Genomic DNA, 18,376 nt, shown 5'->3' with positions numbered 1-18,376 from the left:
TACCAGGGTATATCTGGTGGTCTGCCTACTCAGCTACACAATACCAGGGTATATCCGGTGGTCTGTCTCCTCATGACTACATAATACCAGGGTATATCTGGTGGTCTGTCTCCTCAGCTGCATAATACCAGGGTATATCTGGTGGTCTGTCTCCTCATGACTACATAAAACCAGGCTATATCTGGTGGTCTGTCTCCTCATGACTACATGATACCAGGACATATCCGGTGGTCTGTCTCCTCATGACTACATAATACCAGGGTATATCTGGTGGTCTGTCTCCTCAGCTGCATAATACCAGGGTATATCTGGTGGTCTGTCTCCTCATGACTACATAATACTAGGGTATATCTTGTGGTCTGTCTCCATAATCCCAGGGTATATCTGGGGGTCTGTCTCCATAATACCAGGGTATATCTGGTGGTCTGTCTCCATAATACCAGAGTATATCTGGGGGTCTGTCTCCACAATACCAGGGTATATCTGGTGGTCTGTCTCCTCATGACTACATAATACCAGGGTATATCTGGGGGTCTGTCTCCATAATGCCAGGGTATATCTGGTGGTCTGTCTCCATAATACCAGGGTATATCTGGGGGTCTGTCTCCATAATACAAGGGTATATCTGGGGTATGTTTCCATAATACCAGGGTATATCTGGTGGTCTGTCTCCTCATGACTACATAATACCAGGGTATATCTGGTCTGTCTCCTCAGCTACATAATACCAGGGTAAATCTGGTGGTCTGTCTCCTCATGACTACATAATACCAGGGTATATCTGGTGGTCTGGCTCCTCAGCTACATAATACCAGGGTATATCCGGTGGTCTGTCTCCTCATGACTACATAATACCAGGGTATATCTGGTGGTCTGTCTCCATAATACCAGGGTAAATCTGGTGGTCTGTCTCCTCATGACTACATAATACCAGGGTATATCTGGTGGTCTGTCTCCTCATGACTACATAATACCAGGGTATATCCGGTGTTCTGTCTCCTCATGACTACATAATACCAGGGTATATCTGGTGGTCTGTCTCCTCATGACTACATAATACCAGGGTATATCTGGTGGTCTGGCTCCTCAGCTACATAATACCAGGGTATATCCGGTGGTCTGTCTCCTCATGACTACATAATACCAGGGTATGTCTGGTGGTCTGTCTCCTCATGACTACATAATACCAGGGTATATCTGGTGGTCTGTCTCCTCATGACTACATAATACCAGGGTATATCTGGTGGTCTGTCTCCTCAGTTACATAATACCAGGGTATATCTGGTCTGTCTCCTCAGCTACATAATACCAGGGTAAATCTGGTTGTCTGTCTCCTCATGACTACATATTACCAGGGTATATCTGGTCTGTCTCCTCAGCTACATAATACCAGGGTAAATCTGGTGGTCTGTCTCCTCATGACTACATAATACCAGGGTATATCTGGTGGTCTGGCTCCTCAGCTACATAATACCAGGGTATATCCGGTGGTCTGTCTCCTCATGACTACATAATACCAGGGTATGTCTGGTGGTCTGTCTCCTCATGACTACATAATACCAGGGTATATCTGGTGGTCTGTCTCCTCATGACTACATAATACCAGGGTATATCTGGTGGTCTGTCTCCTCAGTTACATAATACCAGGGTATATCTGGTGGTCTGTCTCCTCATGACTACATAATACCAGGGTATGTCTGGTGGTCTGTCTCCTCATGACTACATAATACCAGGGTATATCTGGTTGTCTTTCTCCTCGTGACTACATAATACCAGGGCATATCTGGTGGTCTGTCTCCATAATACCAGGGTATATCTGGTGGTCTGTCTCCATAATACCAGGGTATATCTGGGGGTCTATCTCCTTACTACCAGGGTATATCTGGGGGTCTGTCTCCATAATACCAGGGTATATCTGGTTGTCTGTCTCCTCATGACTACATAATACCAGGGTATATCTGGTGGTCTTTCTCCTCGTGACTATTTAATACCAGGGAATATCTGGTGGTCTGTCTCCATAATACCAGGGTATATCTGGTGGTCTGTCTCCATAATACCAGGGTATATCTGGTGGTCTGTCTCCTCATTACTACATAATACCAGGGTATATCTGGTGGTCTGTCTCCATAATACCAGGGTATATCTGGTGGTCTGTCTCCATAATACCAGGGTATATCTGGTGGTCTGTCTCCATAATACCAGGGTATATCTGGTGGTCTGTCTCCATAATACCAGGGTATATCTGGTGGTCTGGCTCCTCAGCTACATGATACCAGGGTATATCTGGTGGTCTGCCTACTCAGCTACACAATACCAGGGTATATCCGGTGGTCTGTCTCCTCATGACTACATAATACCAGGGTATATCTGGTGGTCTGTCTCCTCAGCTGCATAATACCAGGGTATATCTGGTGGTCTGTCTCCTCATGACTACATAAAACCAGGCTATATCTGGTGGTCTGTCTCCTCATGACTACATGATACCAGGACATATCCGGTGGTCTGTCTCCTCATGACTACATAATACCAGGGTATATCTGGTGGTCTGTCTCCTCAGCTGCATAATACCAGGGTATATCTGGTGGTCTGTCTCCTCATGACTACATAATACCAGGGTATATCCGGTGTTCTGTCTCCTCATGACTACATAATACCAGGGTATATCTGGTGGTCTGTCTCCTCATGACTACATAATACCAGGGTATATCTGGTGGTCTGGCTCCTCAGCTACATAATACCAGGGTATATCCGGTGGGCTGTCTCCTCATGACTACATAATACCAGGGTATGTCTGGTGGTCTGTCTCCTCATGACTACATAATACCAGGGTATATCTGGTGGTCTGTCTCCTCATGACTACATAATACCAGGGTATATCTGGTGGTCTGTCTCCTCAGTTACATAATACCAGGGTATATCTGGTCTGTCTCCTCAGCTACATAATACCAGGGTAAATCTGGTTGTCTGTCTCCTCATGACTACATATTACCAGGGTATATCTGGTCTGTCTCCTCAGCTACATAATACCAGGGTAAATCTGGTGGTCTGTCTCCTCATGACTACATAATACCAGGGTATATCTGGTGGTCTGGCTCCTCAGCTACATAATACCAGGGTATATCCGGTGGTCTGTCTCCTCATGACTACATAATACCAGGGTATGTCTGGTGGTCTGTCTCCTCATGACTACATAATACCAGGGTATATCTGGTGGTCTGTCTCCTCATGACTACATAATACCAGGGTATATCTGGTGGTCTGTCTCCTCAGTTACATAATACCAGGGTATATCTGGTGGTCTGTCTCCTCATGACTACATAATACCAGGGTATGTCTGGTGGTCTGTCTCCTCATGACTACATAATACCAGGGTATATCTGGTTGTCTTTCTCCTCGTGACTACATAATACCAGGGCATATCTGGTGGTCTGTCGCCATAATACCAGGGTATATCTGGTGGTCTGTCTCCATAATACCAGGGTATATCTGGGGGTCTATCTCCTTACTACCAGGGTATATCTGGGGGTCTGTCTCCATAATACCAGGGTATATCTGGTTGTCTGTCTCCTCATGACTACATAATACCAGGGTATATCTGGTTGTCTTTCTCCTCGTGACTATTTAATACCAGGGAATATCTGGTGGTCTGTCTCCATAATACCAGGGTATATCTGGTGGTCTGTCTCCATAATACCAGGGTATATCTGGTGGTCTGTCTCCATAATACCAGGGTATATCTGGTGGTCTGTCTCCTCATTACTACATAATACCAGGGTATATCTGGTGGTCTGTCTCCATAATACCAGGGTATATCTGGTGGTCTGTCTCCATAATACCAGGGTATATCTGGTGGTCTGTCTCCATAATACCAGGGTATATCTGGTGGTCTGTCTCCATAATACCAGGGTATATCTGGTGGTCTGGCTCCTCAGCTACATGATACCAGGGTATATCTGGTGGTCTGCCTACTCAGCTACACAATACCAGGGTATATCCGGTGGTCTGTCTCCTCATGACTACATAATACCAGGGTATATCTGGTGGTCTGTCTCCATAATACCAGGGTATATCTGGTGGTCTGTCTCCATAATACCAGGGTATATCTGGTGGTCTGGCTCCTCAGCTACATGATACCAGGGTATATCTGGTGGTCTGCCTACTCAGCTACACAATACCAGGGTATATCCGGTGGTCTGTCTCCTCATGACTACATAATACCAGGGTATATCTGGTGGTCTGTCTCCTCAGCTGCATAATACCAGGGTATATCTGGTGGTCTGTCTCCTCATGACTACATAAAACCAGGCTATATCTGGTGGTCTGTCTCCTCATGACTACATGATACCAGGACATATCCGGTGGTCTGTCTCCTCATGACTACATAATACCAGGGTATATCTGGTGGTCTGTCTCCTCAGCTGCATAATACCAGGGTATATCTGGTGGTCTGTCTCCTCATGACTACATAATACCAGGGTATATCCGGTGTTCTGTCTCCTCATGACTACATAATACCAGGGTATATCTGGTGGTCTGTCTCCTCATGACTACATAATACCAGGGTATATCTGGTGGTCTGGCTCCTCAGCTACATAATACCAGGGTATATCCGGTGGTCTGTCTCCTCATGACTACATAATACCAGGGTATGTCTGGTGGTCTGTCTCCTCATGACTACATAATACCAGGGTATATCTGGTGGTCTGTCTCCTCATGACTACATAATACCAGGGTATATCTGGTGGTCTGTCTCCTCAGTTACATAATACCAGGGTATATCTGGTCTGTCTCCTCAGCTACATAATACCAGGGTAAATCTGGTTGTCTGTCTCCTCATGACTACATATTACCAGGGTATATCTGGTCTGTCTCCTCAGCTACATAATACCAGGGTAAATCTGGTGGTCTGTCTCCTCATGACTACATAATACCAGGGTATATCTGGTGGTCTGGCTCCTCAGCTACATAATACCAGGGTATATCCGGTGGTCTGTCTCCTCATGACTACATAATACCAGGGTATGTCTGGTGGTCTGTCTCCTCATGACTACATAATACCAGGGTATATCTGGTGGTCTGTCTCCTCATGACTACATAATACCAGGGTATATCTGGTGGTCTGTCTCCTCAGTTACATAATACCAGGGTATATCTGGTGGTCTGTCTCCTCATGACTACATAATACCAGGGTATGTCTGGTGGTCTGTCTCCTCATGACTACATAATACCAGGGTATATCTGGTTGTCTTTCTCCTCGTGACTACATAATACCAGGGCATATCTGGTGGTCTGTCGCCATAATACCAGGGTATATCTGGTGGTCTGTCTCCATAATACCAGGGTATATCTGGGGGTCTATCTCCTTACTACCAGGGTATATCTGGGGGTCTGTCTCCATAATACCAGGGTATATCTGGTTGTCTGTCTCCTCATGACTACATAATACCAGGGTATATCTGGTTGTCTTTCTCCTCGTGACTATTTAATACCAGGGAATATCTGGTGGTCTGTCTCCATAATACCAGGGTATATCTGGTGGTCTGTCTCCATAATACCAGGGTATATCTGGTGGTCTGTCTCCATAATACCAGGGTATATCTGGTGGTCTGTCTCCTCATTACTACATAATACCAGGGTATATCTGGTGGTCTGTCTCCATAATACCAGGGTATATCTGGTGGTCTGTCTCCATAATACCAGGGTATATCTGGTGGTCTGTCTCCATAATACCAGGGTATATCTGGTGGTCTGTCTCCATAATACCAGGGTATATCTGGTGGTCTGGCTCCTCAGCTACATGATACCAGGGTATATCTGGTGGTCTGCCTACTCAGCTACACAATACCAGGGTATATCCGGTGGTCTGTCTCCTCATGACTACATAATACCAGGGTATATCTGGTGGTCTGTCTCCTCAGCTGCATAATACCAGGGTATATCTGGTGGTCTGTCTCCTCATGACTACATAAAACCAGGCTATATCTGGTGGTCTGTCTCCTCATGACTACATGATACCAGGACATATCCGGTGGTCTGTCTCCTCATGACTACATAATACCAGGGTATATCTGGTGGTCTGTCTCCTCAGCTGCATAATACCAGGGTATATCTGGTGGTCTGTCTCCTCATAACTACATAAAACCAGGCTATATCTGGTGGTCTGTCTCCTCATGACTACATAATACTAGGGTATATCTTGTTGTCTGTCTCCATAATACCAGGGTATATCTGGGGGTCTGTCTCCATAATACCAGGGTATATCTGGGGGTCTGTCTCCATAATACCAGGGTATATCTGGTGGTCTGTCTCCATAATACCAGAGTATATCTGGGGGTCTGTCTCCATAATACCAGGGTATATCTGGTGGTCTGTCTCCTCATGACTACATAATACCAGGGTATATCTGGGGGTCTGTCTCCATAATGCCAGGGTATATCTGGTAGTCTGTCTCCATAATACCAGGGTATATCTGGGGGTCTGTCTCCATAATACCAGGGTATATCTGGGGTATGTCTCCATAATACCAGGGTATATCTGGTAGTCTGTCTCCTCATGACTACATAATACCAGGCAGGGTATATCTGGTGGTCTGTCTCCTCATGACTACATAATACCAGGGTATATCTGGGGGTCTGTCTCCATAATACCAGGGTATATCTGGTTGTCTGTCTCCTCATGACTACATAATACCAGGGTATATCTGGTGGTCTTTCTCCTCGTGACTATTTAATACCAGGGAATATCTGGTGGTCTGTCTCCATAATACCAGGGTATATCTGGTGGTCTGTCTCCATAATACCAGGGTATATCTGGTGGTCTGTCTCCATAATACCAGGGTATATCTGGTGGTCTGTCTCCTCATTACTACATAATACCAGGGTATATCTGGTGGTCTGTCTCCATAATACCAGGGTATATCTGGTGGTCTGTCTCCATAATACCAGGGTATATCTGGTGGTCTGGCTCCTCAGCTACATGATACCAGGGTATATCTGGTGGTCTGCCTACTCAGCTACACAATACCAGGGTATATCCGGTGGTCTGTCTCCTCATGACTACATAATACCAGGGTATATCTGGTGGTCTGTCTCCTCAGCTGCATAATACCAGGGTATATCTGGTGGTCTGTCTCCTCATGACTACATAAAACCAGGCTATATCTGGTGGTCTGTCTCCTCATGACTACATGATACCAGGACATATCCGGTGGTCTGTCTCCTCATGACTACATAATACCAGGGTATATCTGGTGGTCTGTCTCCTCAGCTGCATAATACCAGGGTATATCTGGTGGTCTGTCTCCTCATGACTACATAATACCAGGGTATATCCGGTGTTCTGTCTCCTCATGACTACATAATACCAGGGTATATCTGGTGGTCTGTCTCCTCATGACTACATAATACCAGGGTATATCTGGTGGTCTGGCTCCTCAGCTACATAATACCAGGGTATATCCGGTGGTCTGTCTCCTCATGACTACATAATACCAGGGTATGTCTGGTGGTCTGTCTCCTCATGACTACATAATACCAGGGTATATCTGGTGGTCTGTCTCCTCATGACTACATAATACCAGGGTATATCTGGTGGTCTGTCTCCTCAGTTACATAATACCAGGGTATATCTGGTCTGTCTCCTCAGCTACATAATACCAGGGTAAATCTGGTTGTCTGTCTCCTCATGACTACATATTACCAGGGTATATCTGGTCTGTCTCCTCAGCTACATAATACCAGGGTAAATCTGGTGGTCTGTCTCCTCATGACTACATAATACCAGGGTATATCTGGTGGTCTGGCTCCTCAGCTACATAATACCAGGGTATATCCGGTGGTCTGTCTCCTCATGACTACATAATACCAGGGTATGTCTGGTGGTCTGTCTCCTCATGACTACATAATACCAGGGTATATCTGGTGGTCTGTCTCCTCATGACTACATAATACCAGGGTATATCTGGTGGTCTGTCTCCTCAGTTACATAATACCAGGGTATATCTGGTGGTCTGTCTCCTCATGACTACATAATACCAGGGTATGTCTGGTGGTCTGTCTCCTCATGACTACATAATACCAGGGTATATCTGGTTGTCTTTCTCCTCGTGACTACATAATACCAGGGCATATCTGGTGGTCTGTCTCCATAATACCAGGGTATATCTGGTGGTCTGTCTCCATAATACCAGGGTATATCTGGGGGTCTGTCTCCATAATACCAGGGTAATTATGGTTGTCTGTCTCCTCATGACTACATAATACCAGGGTATATCTGGTGGTCTTTCTCCTCGTGACTATTTAATACCAGGGAATATCTGGTGGTCTGTCTCCATAATACCAGGGTATATCTGGTGGTCTGTCTCCATAATACCAGGGTATATCTGGTGGTCTGTCTCCATAATACCAGGGTATATCTGGTGGTCTGTCTCCTCATTACTACATAATACCAGGGTATATCTGGTGGTCTGTCTCCATAATACCAGGGTATATCTGGTGGTCTGTCTCCATAATACCAGGGTATATCTGGTGGTCTGTCTCCATAATACCAGGGTATATCTGGTGGTCTGTCTCCATAATACCAGGGTATATCTGGTGGTCTGGCTCCTCAGCTACATGATACCAGGGTATATCTGGTGGTCTGCCTACTCAGCTACACAATACCAGGGTATATCCGGTGGTCTGTCTCCTCATGACTACATAATACCAGGGTATATCTGGTGGTCTGTCTCCTCAGCTGCATAATACCAGGGTATATCTGGTGGTCTGTCTCCTCATGACTACATAAAACCAGGCTATATCTGGTGGTCTGTCTCCTCATGACTACATGATACCAGGACATATCCGGTGGTCTGTCTCCTCATGACTACATAATACCAGGGTATATCTGGTGGTCTGTCTCCTCAGCTGCATAATACCAGGGTATATCTGGTGGTCTGTCTCCTCATAACTACATAAAACCAGGCTATATCTGGTGGTCTGTCTCCTCATGACTACATAATACTAGGGTATATCTTGTTGTCTGTCTCCATAATACCAGGGTATATCTGGGGGTCTGTCTCCATAATACCAGGGTATATCTGGGGGTCTGTCTCCATAATACCAGGGTATATCTGGTGGTCTGTCTCCATAATACCAGAGTATATCTGGGGGTCTGTCTCCATAATACCAGGGTATATCTGGTGGTCTGTCTCCTCATGACTACATAATACCAGGGTATATCTGGGGGTCTGTCTCCATAATGCCAGGGTATATCTGGTAGTCTGTCTCCATAATACCAGGGTATATCTGGGGGTCTGTCTCCATAATACCAGGGTATATCTGGGGTATGTCTCCATAATACCAGGGTATATCTGGTAGTCTGTCTCCTCATGACTACATAATACCAGGGTATATCTGGTGGTCTGTCTCCTCATGACTACATAATACCAGGGTATATCTGGGGGTCTGTCTCCATAATGCCAGGGTATATCTGGTGGTCTGTCTCCATAATACCAGGGTATATCTGGTGGTCTGTCTCCATTATACCAGGGTATATCTGGGGTTCGGTCTCCATAATACCAGGGTATATCTGGGGGTATGTCTCCATAATACCAGGGGATATCTGCTGGTCTGTCTCCTCATGACTGTGTCTGTGTGTGTCTGTGTGTCTCTGTGTGTGTCTCTGTGTGTCTGTGTGTGTCTCTGTGTGTCTGTGTGTCTGTGTGTGTCTCTGTGTGTCTGTGTGTGTCTGTGTGTGTCTGTGTGTGTCTCTATGTGTCTCTGTGTGTCTCTGTGTGTCTGTGTGTGTCTGTGTGTGTCTCTGTGTGTCTGTGTGTGTCTCTGTGTGTCTCTTTGTGTCTCTGTGTGTCTCTTTGTGTCTCTATGTGTCTCTGTGTGTCTGTGTGTGTCTCTGTGTGTCTGTGTGTGTCTCTTTGTCTCTGTGTCTCTGTGTGTCTCTGTGTGTCTCTGTGTGTCTCTGTGTGTCTCTGTGTGTCTCTCTATGTCTGTGTGTGTGTCTGTGTGTGTCTGTGTGTGTCAGTGTGTGTCTCTGTGTCTCTGTGTGTCTCTGTTTGTCTCTGTGTGTCTGTGTGTGTCTGTGTCTGTCTTTGTGTGTCTCTGTGTGTCTCTGTGTGTCTCTGTGTGTCTGTGTGTGTCTGTGTGTGTCTGTGTGTGTGTCTGTGTGTGTCTCTGTGTGTCTGTGTGTGTCTGTGTGTGTCTCTGTGTGTCTGTGTGTGTCTCTGTGTGTCTCTGTGTGTCTGTGTGTGTGTCTGTGTGTGTCTCTGTATGTCTCTGTGTGTCTCTGTGTGTCTCTGTGTGTCTCTGTGTGTCTCTGTGTGTCTCTGTGTGTCTGTGTGTGTCTGTGTGTGTCTGTGTGTGTCTCTGTGTGTCTCTGTGTGTCTCTGTGTGTATGTGTGTCTCTTTATGTCTGTGTGTGTCTCTGTGTGTGTCTGTGTGTGTCTGTGTGTGTCTGTGTGTCTCTCTGTGTCTGTGTGTGTCTGTGTGTGTCTGTGTGTGTCTCTTTGTGTCTGTTGGTTTGTCTCTCGTTGTCACTTCAGACCCGGCTTAGTGAGAGATACTGCATATGCTTTTTCCAATTCATCAACAAGATAGTGTGTGTGTGTGTGTGTGTGTGTGTGTGTGTGTGTGTGTGAAAAGGTTGTTCATGTATTATCGTGTTTAAACTCAGGGCTCTGAAGGATTCACTGCTTATTGAGCCGTGAAACTAGAACCGTCACTTCAACTACCCCTTACATCCAAACAAACACACACACACGCACACTCACATGCACATGTCCACGTGCACACTCACACGCATGTGCACACACCCCTGACCATCCTAACCTGACAACATGTGATTTGTGTCTTAAAACATGACAAGCCTGCCATTCCCCTTCATTTCCCAGCATACAACAGGATAAATTATAAACTACCCTTCATTTCCCAGCATACAACAGGATAAATTACTTCAAACCTAGCAGCAATATTACAGTTTTTTACAATCACTTTGGCACTAATTTCAGAACCTTGGGGTCATTTTTCAAAACTCTAGACACCAAACTCAAAACGGTCATCACTTGTAACACAGGCTGTCCAATGTTCAAAACATTGCATTGTGCTTTCATATCTTTAAAGAAACCTTGCACCTGCAGAATCATCGGTTCAAAAAACGAATTTATCATGAAATACCATAGGAACATTCATTTAGATCACCCACACACAAGATACCGATAGTCTCACTGTGTAGTTGTTCGTACAATCATTAAATATTGTAGTACAAAATATGTGATACAGGTTTCATTATGCTACTACACGCAAACACATCACTGTAAAAGGACTAGTAGAGAGAATACAACAGACACAGTGGAATCATTGAACAAAATGACATTTGTTGATGAAATACAATTAAAACACAACATAGGTTTCTTTGAATCAAAGCAAAAATAATTAGCTACAAAAAAGAAAAGAAAAAACTACAGTAAAACGTCACTGCAGTGTTCCTCACCTGGCTTACTGTAAAACATCACTGCAGTGTTCCTCACCTGGCTTACTGTAAAACATCACTGCAGTGTTCCTCACCTGGCTTACTGTAAAACATCACTGCAGTGTTCCTCACCTGGCTTACTGTAAAACATCACTGCAGTGTTCCTCACCTGGCTTACTGTAAAACATCACTGCAGTGTTCCTCACCTGGCTTACTGTAAAACATCACTGCAGTGTTCCTCACCTGGCTTACTGTAAAACATCACTGCAGTGTTCCTCACCTGGCTTACTGTAAAACATCACTGCAGTGTTCCTCACCTGGCTTACTGTAAAACATCACTGCAGTGTTCCTCACCTGGCTTACTGTAAAACATCACTGCAGTGTTCCTCACCTGGCTTACTGTAAAACATCACTGCAGTGTTCCTCACCTGGCTTACTGTAAAACATCACTGCAGTGTTCCTCACCTGGCTTACTGTAAAACATCACTGCAGTGTTCCTCACCTGGCTTACTGTAAGACATCACTGCTTACTGTAAAAAGCAAAACAAAAGATCAATTACTACTTCTACATTTCCATCAACCCTGTTTTGTGGATTTGGCCACAGGTTCTCATCCACATCACAATGGATGTTTTCATTAGCCAAACATCTTGGGAAGAATCTTCGGGTGAATCCAGGCCTGACACTGGTCTGCTGTGATGTGATTGCATGCGTGGCCTGGAGAAGGGCGGCTTGTTAGTGAGGGCGCCTATCATATACACTCCACCTCCATGTGGAGAAAAATTCCTCAATCGGGTTAAGGAAAGGAGAGTATGGGGGTAAGTACAGGGTGGTAAATTGTGGATGGGCCTGAAACCTTGCTTGCACCATTTGACCATGGTGGAACCTGACATTATCCCACACAATGACATAGGTCACGCCATCAGCTCTACAGACCTGATTTAGCTCATCAAGGAAGGTTACAAGGAGAGCTGCATTATATGATCCAATACGTGGTCTGCATCCAACCACACCATCTTCCGATATAGCCACACACACACTGTGATGTTGGCCCCACATTGTCCGAGTTCTTGGATGGTTGCCCACTGGCCAATGAAATTCCGACCTCTCCTCCTTGTCTTGGCCAGGTTGAAGCCTGCCTCATCCAAAAAGAGGGATTTGTGATGCATTTTGGAGAATTACTGATTAAAGCGATGTAGAATTTTGGGGGAAATGTTTCACAACAGGCATCTTGAAACTGAACATACCTGAACATACTCAGTCCTCAGTTGCTTCACTCTGTCTGCATTTCTTTCAGAAGGCCCACGGTATAGCTTGTTTTAGAGACACCTGGTGCCTTTTCAGCATGCGTGCAATAGTCGGCAATCTTATGGTTTCCACATTGTTCAACATGTCGTCATTGTCCAGGATGTGCTGCCGAATTTCTGTAAGGTGAATACCATCTCTGGCCCGAACCAAATTGACCACATCCTGCTCTTGTTGGTCAGTCAGAATGTTGCCTCTGCCTCACCTCTTTGGCCAAGTCTCAATTCTGCAAGGAAAATTACAGTAAGAACACATTTAGTCACATCACCTACTCTGTAGTACACATTGTCATGCAGTATACAGTCATTTGACAGTTGAGAGTAGCCTAATGTTTAGTGCATGCTGAAGACTTACCGGTTCTCATTGCGGAAAGTTCTGATGATTTAGGCCACGGTTGATCCTCTGAGATTTGGTTGAATCATTGTTGCTGCCTCAGTCATTGTCGTGCCATGATTTACGACATGGTCTACAACAATTGCTCGGATTTCATTGGACGCTCTTTGCTGTGGCTTCCGCTGTCTTGGTCCGTGGCCTTGTCCTCTACCACGTTCCCCCTACACCTCTCAAACGAGGCCCACAACCACCTCTCAGAAGGGGTGCTTGGTCTGTGGCCTTGTCCTCTACCACGTTCCCCCTACACCTCTCAAACGAGGCCCACGACCACCTCTCAGAAGGGGTGCTTGGTCTGTGGCCTTGTCCTCTACCACGTTCCCCCTATACCTCTCAAACGAGGCTCACGACCACCTCTCAGAAAGGGTGCTTGGTCCGTGGCCTTGTCCTCTACCACGTTCCCCCTACACCTCTCAAACGAGGCCCACGACCACCTCTCAGAAGGGGTGCTTGGTCCGTGGCCTTGTCCTCTACCACGTTCCCCCTACACCTCTCCAACGAGGCCCACGACCACCTCTCAGAAGGGGTGCTTGTCCCCTGCCATTCCTTTGACCACCACGTCTTCCTCCTCCCACTGCTTGACCTCTATTGTGACCTGGATCACCAGCCAGCTCCATGTTATCTCTATGTTGTTGTAGGTGGATACCACTCATTTCATTATATACTCGTACCACAATGTGAAATAATTCATCATTAACGAGTTGGCAGTATTGGAAAAGCAATTGCAAGGGCCTGAATACATATGCACTCACCGGCCACTTTATTAGGTACACATGCGTGTTAATGCAAAAGCCTGCTCCTTCAAACAGCGAATCATGTGGCTGCCTGCAACTCAATATATAGAATAGAGAGCTTTAGTTGTTGTTCGAACAAACATTAGAACAGGCAAGATGCGTAATCTAAGCAACTTTAACCGTGGTATGATTGTTGATGCCACACATGGTGATTCCAGCATCTCAGAAACAGCTGCCTTCCTGGGATTTTTACTCCCTACAGTCTCTAGAATTCACAGAGAATGGTGTTTAACAAAACACATTCAGTGAGCGGCAGTTCTGTGGGCTAAAACACTTGTTAATGAGAGAGGTCAGAGGAGAATGTCCAGACTCATTCAAGCTAACAGAAATTCTCAAAAAACAGCCATTTAAAACAGTGGTGCAGAAGGGTGGTGCAGTGGTGCTTAACGTACAACACCGTGAATAATTCAGACTGGCAAAAGGGGGTCCTACCCAGTACTAGATAGGTGTACCTAATAAAGTAGCCAGTGAGTGTACAGTAATGTCAAATCTGAAAACACGATCAGGAAAAGTGGTACATGGGACCATAGAGACAGTGTCTGATAAAGAATGATGATGAAATATTACATTCATAGATAATGTAGTCCAATTGGTTCATGGTCCACGGTAATTGGTGTCAATGGATCTCGTTATCCTGAAACTTTCATGATCTAAACATGGAATATTGTTTGTCAGTTTCCATAAAACTATGCATTAAGAGTAACCAAATCAAGTCAAATCAAATCAAATGTATTTATAAAGCCCTTCGTACATCAGCTGATATCTCAAAATGCTGTACAGAAACCCAGCCTAAAACCCCAAACAGCAAGCAATGCAGGTGTAGAAGCACGGTGGCTAGGAAAAACTCCCTAGAAAGGCCAAAACCTAGGAAGAAACCTAGAGAGGAACCAGGCTATGTGGGGTGGCCAGTCCTCTTCTGGCTGTGCCGGGGGGAGATTATAACAGAACATGGCCAAGATGTTCAAATGTTCATAAATGACCAGCATGGTCAAATAATAATAATCACAGGCAGAACAGTTGAAACTGGAGCAGCAGCACGGCCAGGTGGACTGGGGACAGCAAGGAGTGATCATGTCAGGTTGTCCTAAGGCATGGTCCTAGGGCTCAGGTCATCAGAGAGAGAGAAAGAAAGAGAGAAAGAGAGAATTAGAGAGAGCATACTTAAATTCACACAGGACACCGGATAGGACAGGAGAAGTACTCCAGATATAACAAACTGACCCTAGCCCCCCGACACATAAACTACTGCAGCATAAATACTGGAGGCTGAGACACGAGGGGTCAGGAGACACTGTGGCCCCATCCGATGACACCCCCGGACAGGGCCAAACAGGAAGGATATAACCCCACCCACTTTGCCAAAGCACAACCCCCACACCACTAGAGGGATATCTTCACCCACCAACTTACCATCCTGAGACAAGGCCGAGTATGGCCCACAAAGATCTCCGCCACGACACAACCCAAGGGGGGTGCACCCCTCCTAGGGACGGCATGGAAGGGCACCAGTAAGCCAGTGACTCAGCTCCTGTAATAGAGGAAAGAGAATCCCAGTGGAAAGAGGGGAACCGGCCAGGCAGACACAGCAAGGGCGGTTAGTTGCTCCGGAGCCTTTCCGTTCACCTTCCCACTCCTGGGCCAGACTACACTCAATCATATGACCCACTGAAGAGATGAGTCTTCAGTAAAGACTTAAAGGTTGAGACCGAGTTTGCGTCTCTGACATGGGTAGGCAGACCGTTCCATAAAAATGGAGCTCTATAGGAGAAAGCCCTGCCTCCAGCTGTTTGCTTAACATTTCTAGGGACAATTAGGAGGCCTGCGTCTTGTGACCGTAGCGTACGTGTAGGTATGTACGGCAGGACCAAAGAACGCAACAGTTACTTATCTTTTTGATCGGTTGTATTTTGAGAAGTTGTATCAATTGATAGTCAGATCATTGTAATGAAATGAATAGACAGTCATCTCAAGATGTAATGTGTGAACTGCATTTTGAAATGGTAATACTTTGATGTCAAGTTGTGTCATTTTAACATTTTGAACAGGTGATTTTAGTTCAATGAACAAATGATCTTAGCTTTTTTTTTAGTGTTTTGTATCCAAGCAATTGGAAAAAAGTTTCCAGAGTTTAGAAAATAATTGGCATTTTAAAAAGTTTAGAAAAAGTGACATCAGGATTCTCAAAGTGATTGTAAAAAAACTGTAACAACAGAAAATATTCCCTGAAGTATCAATATTACAAATAATATATTCCATTATTCCCTGAAGTATCAATATTACATAATATAATATATAATATATATAATATATTCCATTATTCCCTGAATCATCCGTCATATTCCAACCTCTTCGCTAAGTACTTGTAGTTATATATATATATATACATATATATATATATATACACACACACAGTGGGGAGATCAAGTATTTGATACACTGCCGATTTTGCAGGTTTTCCTACTTACAAAGCATGTAGGGGTCTGTAATTTTTATCATAGGTACACTTCAACTGTGAGAGATGGAATCTAAAACAAAAATCCAGAAAATCACATTGTATGATTTTTAAGTAATTCATTTGCATTTTATTGCATGACATAAGTATTTCTCTACTAAACTAGCTCACTGCTGGACAGGTTATCTAATATAATGTCAAATATATTATTAACTAACCCAAGAATCTGCATCTATTTACAGTGGGAACAAATTAAGCAAATTAAGTGTAGTGGACAGAACAAGGAAGTGGGCAAAGCCAAGCACTAGCTAGCGAGATCCTATTGGCTCGTTGTAGCATTTATTTGCATATTTCCCGTCGGGAAGTGTGCGTGTGCACAAACTCAATTCACCCTTGCACTCCTTCTGAACATGGCAATATTTAAAAACGAAAATCTATCGTCTATAAAACTTAGTGCACTATTTCATAACATATTCTAGGTAAAGAGAAACTTTTAATGAGATCCGATGTTTCATGGATGGGGGGAAAATGTGCATAATCTCAGCCCACTTTCACCTAGTTCAATCCTCCTCCTCCTCCGACTACCCGCGACTAGACATCATCTCACTGCCACTGGTTGGTTTTCCATCTGTAGCCTCATGAAATCAGCCAAAACAAGATCAATGAGTAAACGCGTGCACACAGTCCTATTGAATATGCATTCACCCAACTGTCTCTTCACTCTCCTCTAAATTTATAACATGAAACGGAAGAATCATACGATAACATTAATTTATTTTAATTTTTCTTTAAGTCTAAAAATAAATAAGGTTTTAACTTTAAAGTATCACTTGAATTCAGGGTAGTATAATAAAATAATATCACTAACTTATTTCCTTCCCTCTTTTTTTTTCTTGCGCTTTCTCTTTCTCTTTCTTTCTCTTTCTCTTTTCTCCCTCTCTCTCTTTTCTCCCTCTCTCTCTTTTCTCCCTCTCTCTCTTTTCTCCCTCTCTCTCTTTTCTCCCTCTCTCTCTTTTCTCCCTCTCTCTCTTTTCTCCCTCTCTCTCTTTTCTCTCTCTCTCTCTTTTCTCTCTCTCTCTTTTCTCCCTCTCTCTCTTTTCTCTCTCTCTCTTTTCCCTCTCTCTCTCTAACTCTCTAGCGGAGTGTGGAGGAACCATCAAGGATGAGCCTACAGGTCGAATACTGTCTCCAGGTTACCCAGCTCCATATGAACATAACCTGCACTGTGTCTGGAGCATCGAAGCGGCCCCAGGAAGCACTATAGGGTCAGTACATTAACTCCCTCCTCCTCCTCCTCCTCCTCCTCCTCCTCCTCCTCTTCCTCCATGGGGTCAGTATATTAACTCCCTTCCCCTCCTCCTCATCCTCTTCCTCTTCCTCCATGTGGTCAGTACATTAACTCCCTTCCCCTCCTCCTCCTCCTCCTCCTCTTCCTCCATAGGGTCAGTACATTAACTCAGTCCTCCTCCTCCTCCTCCTCTTCCTCCATAGGGTCAGTACATTAACTCAGTTCCCCTCCTCCTCCTCCTCCTCTTCCCCAATGGGGTCAGTACATTAACTCAGTCCTCCTCCTCCTCCTCCTCTTCCTCCATAGGGTCAGTACATTAACTCAGTTCCCCTCCTCCTCCTCCTCCTCTTCCCCAATGGGGTCAGTACATTAACTCAGTTCCCCTCCTCCTCCTCCTCCTCCTCCTCCATGAGGTCAGTACATTAACTCATTTCCCCTCCTCCTACTCCTCTTCCTCCATGGGGTCTGTACATTAACTCATTTCCCCTCCTCCTACTCCTCTTCCTCCATGGGGTCAGTACATTAACTCAGTTCCCCTCCTCCTCCTCTTCTTCCTCCATGGGGTCAGTACATTAACTCACTTCTCCTCCTCCTCCTCCTCCTCCTCCTCCTCCTCCTCCATGGGGTCAGTACATTAACTAATTTCCCCTCCTCCTCCTCCTCCTCTTCCTCCATGGGTCTGTACATT

General features: G+C 45.0%; 1 protein-coding gene across 1 annotated transcript in view; it reads left to right on the top strand.

Moving 5' to 3' along the window:
* Positions 1–18,376, top strand: part of csmd2 (CUB and Sushi multiple domains 2) — a gene marked incomplete at its 5' end in the record, with an annotated part of 597,374 nt that overhangs the window by 245,610 nt on the left and 333,388 nt on the right. The window contains one exon of the mRNA XM_090227432.1: positions 17,539–17,665. Coding sequence (XP_090083558.1) covers positions 17,539–17,665 — 127 coding nt within the window. The remainder of the gene's footprint in view (positions 1–17,538; positions 17,666–18,376) is intronic.

This window comes from Oncorhynchus mykiss, chromosome 30, assembly GCF_057628025.1.
Source record: "Oncorhynchus mykiss isolate SJ-2025 chromosome 30, ASM5762802v1, whole genome shotgun sequence".
NCBI classification, from domain to species: Eukaryota; Metazoa; Chordata; class Actinopteri; order Salmoniformes; family Salmonidae; genus Oncorhynchus; species Oncorhynchus mykiss.
This window is presented reverse-complemented; position numbering and strand designations above follow the sequence as displayed.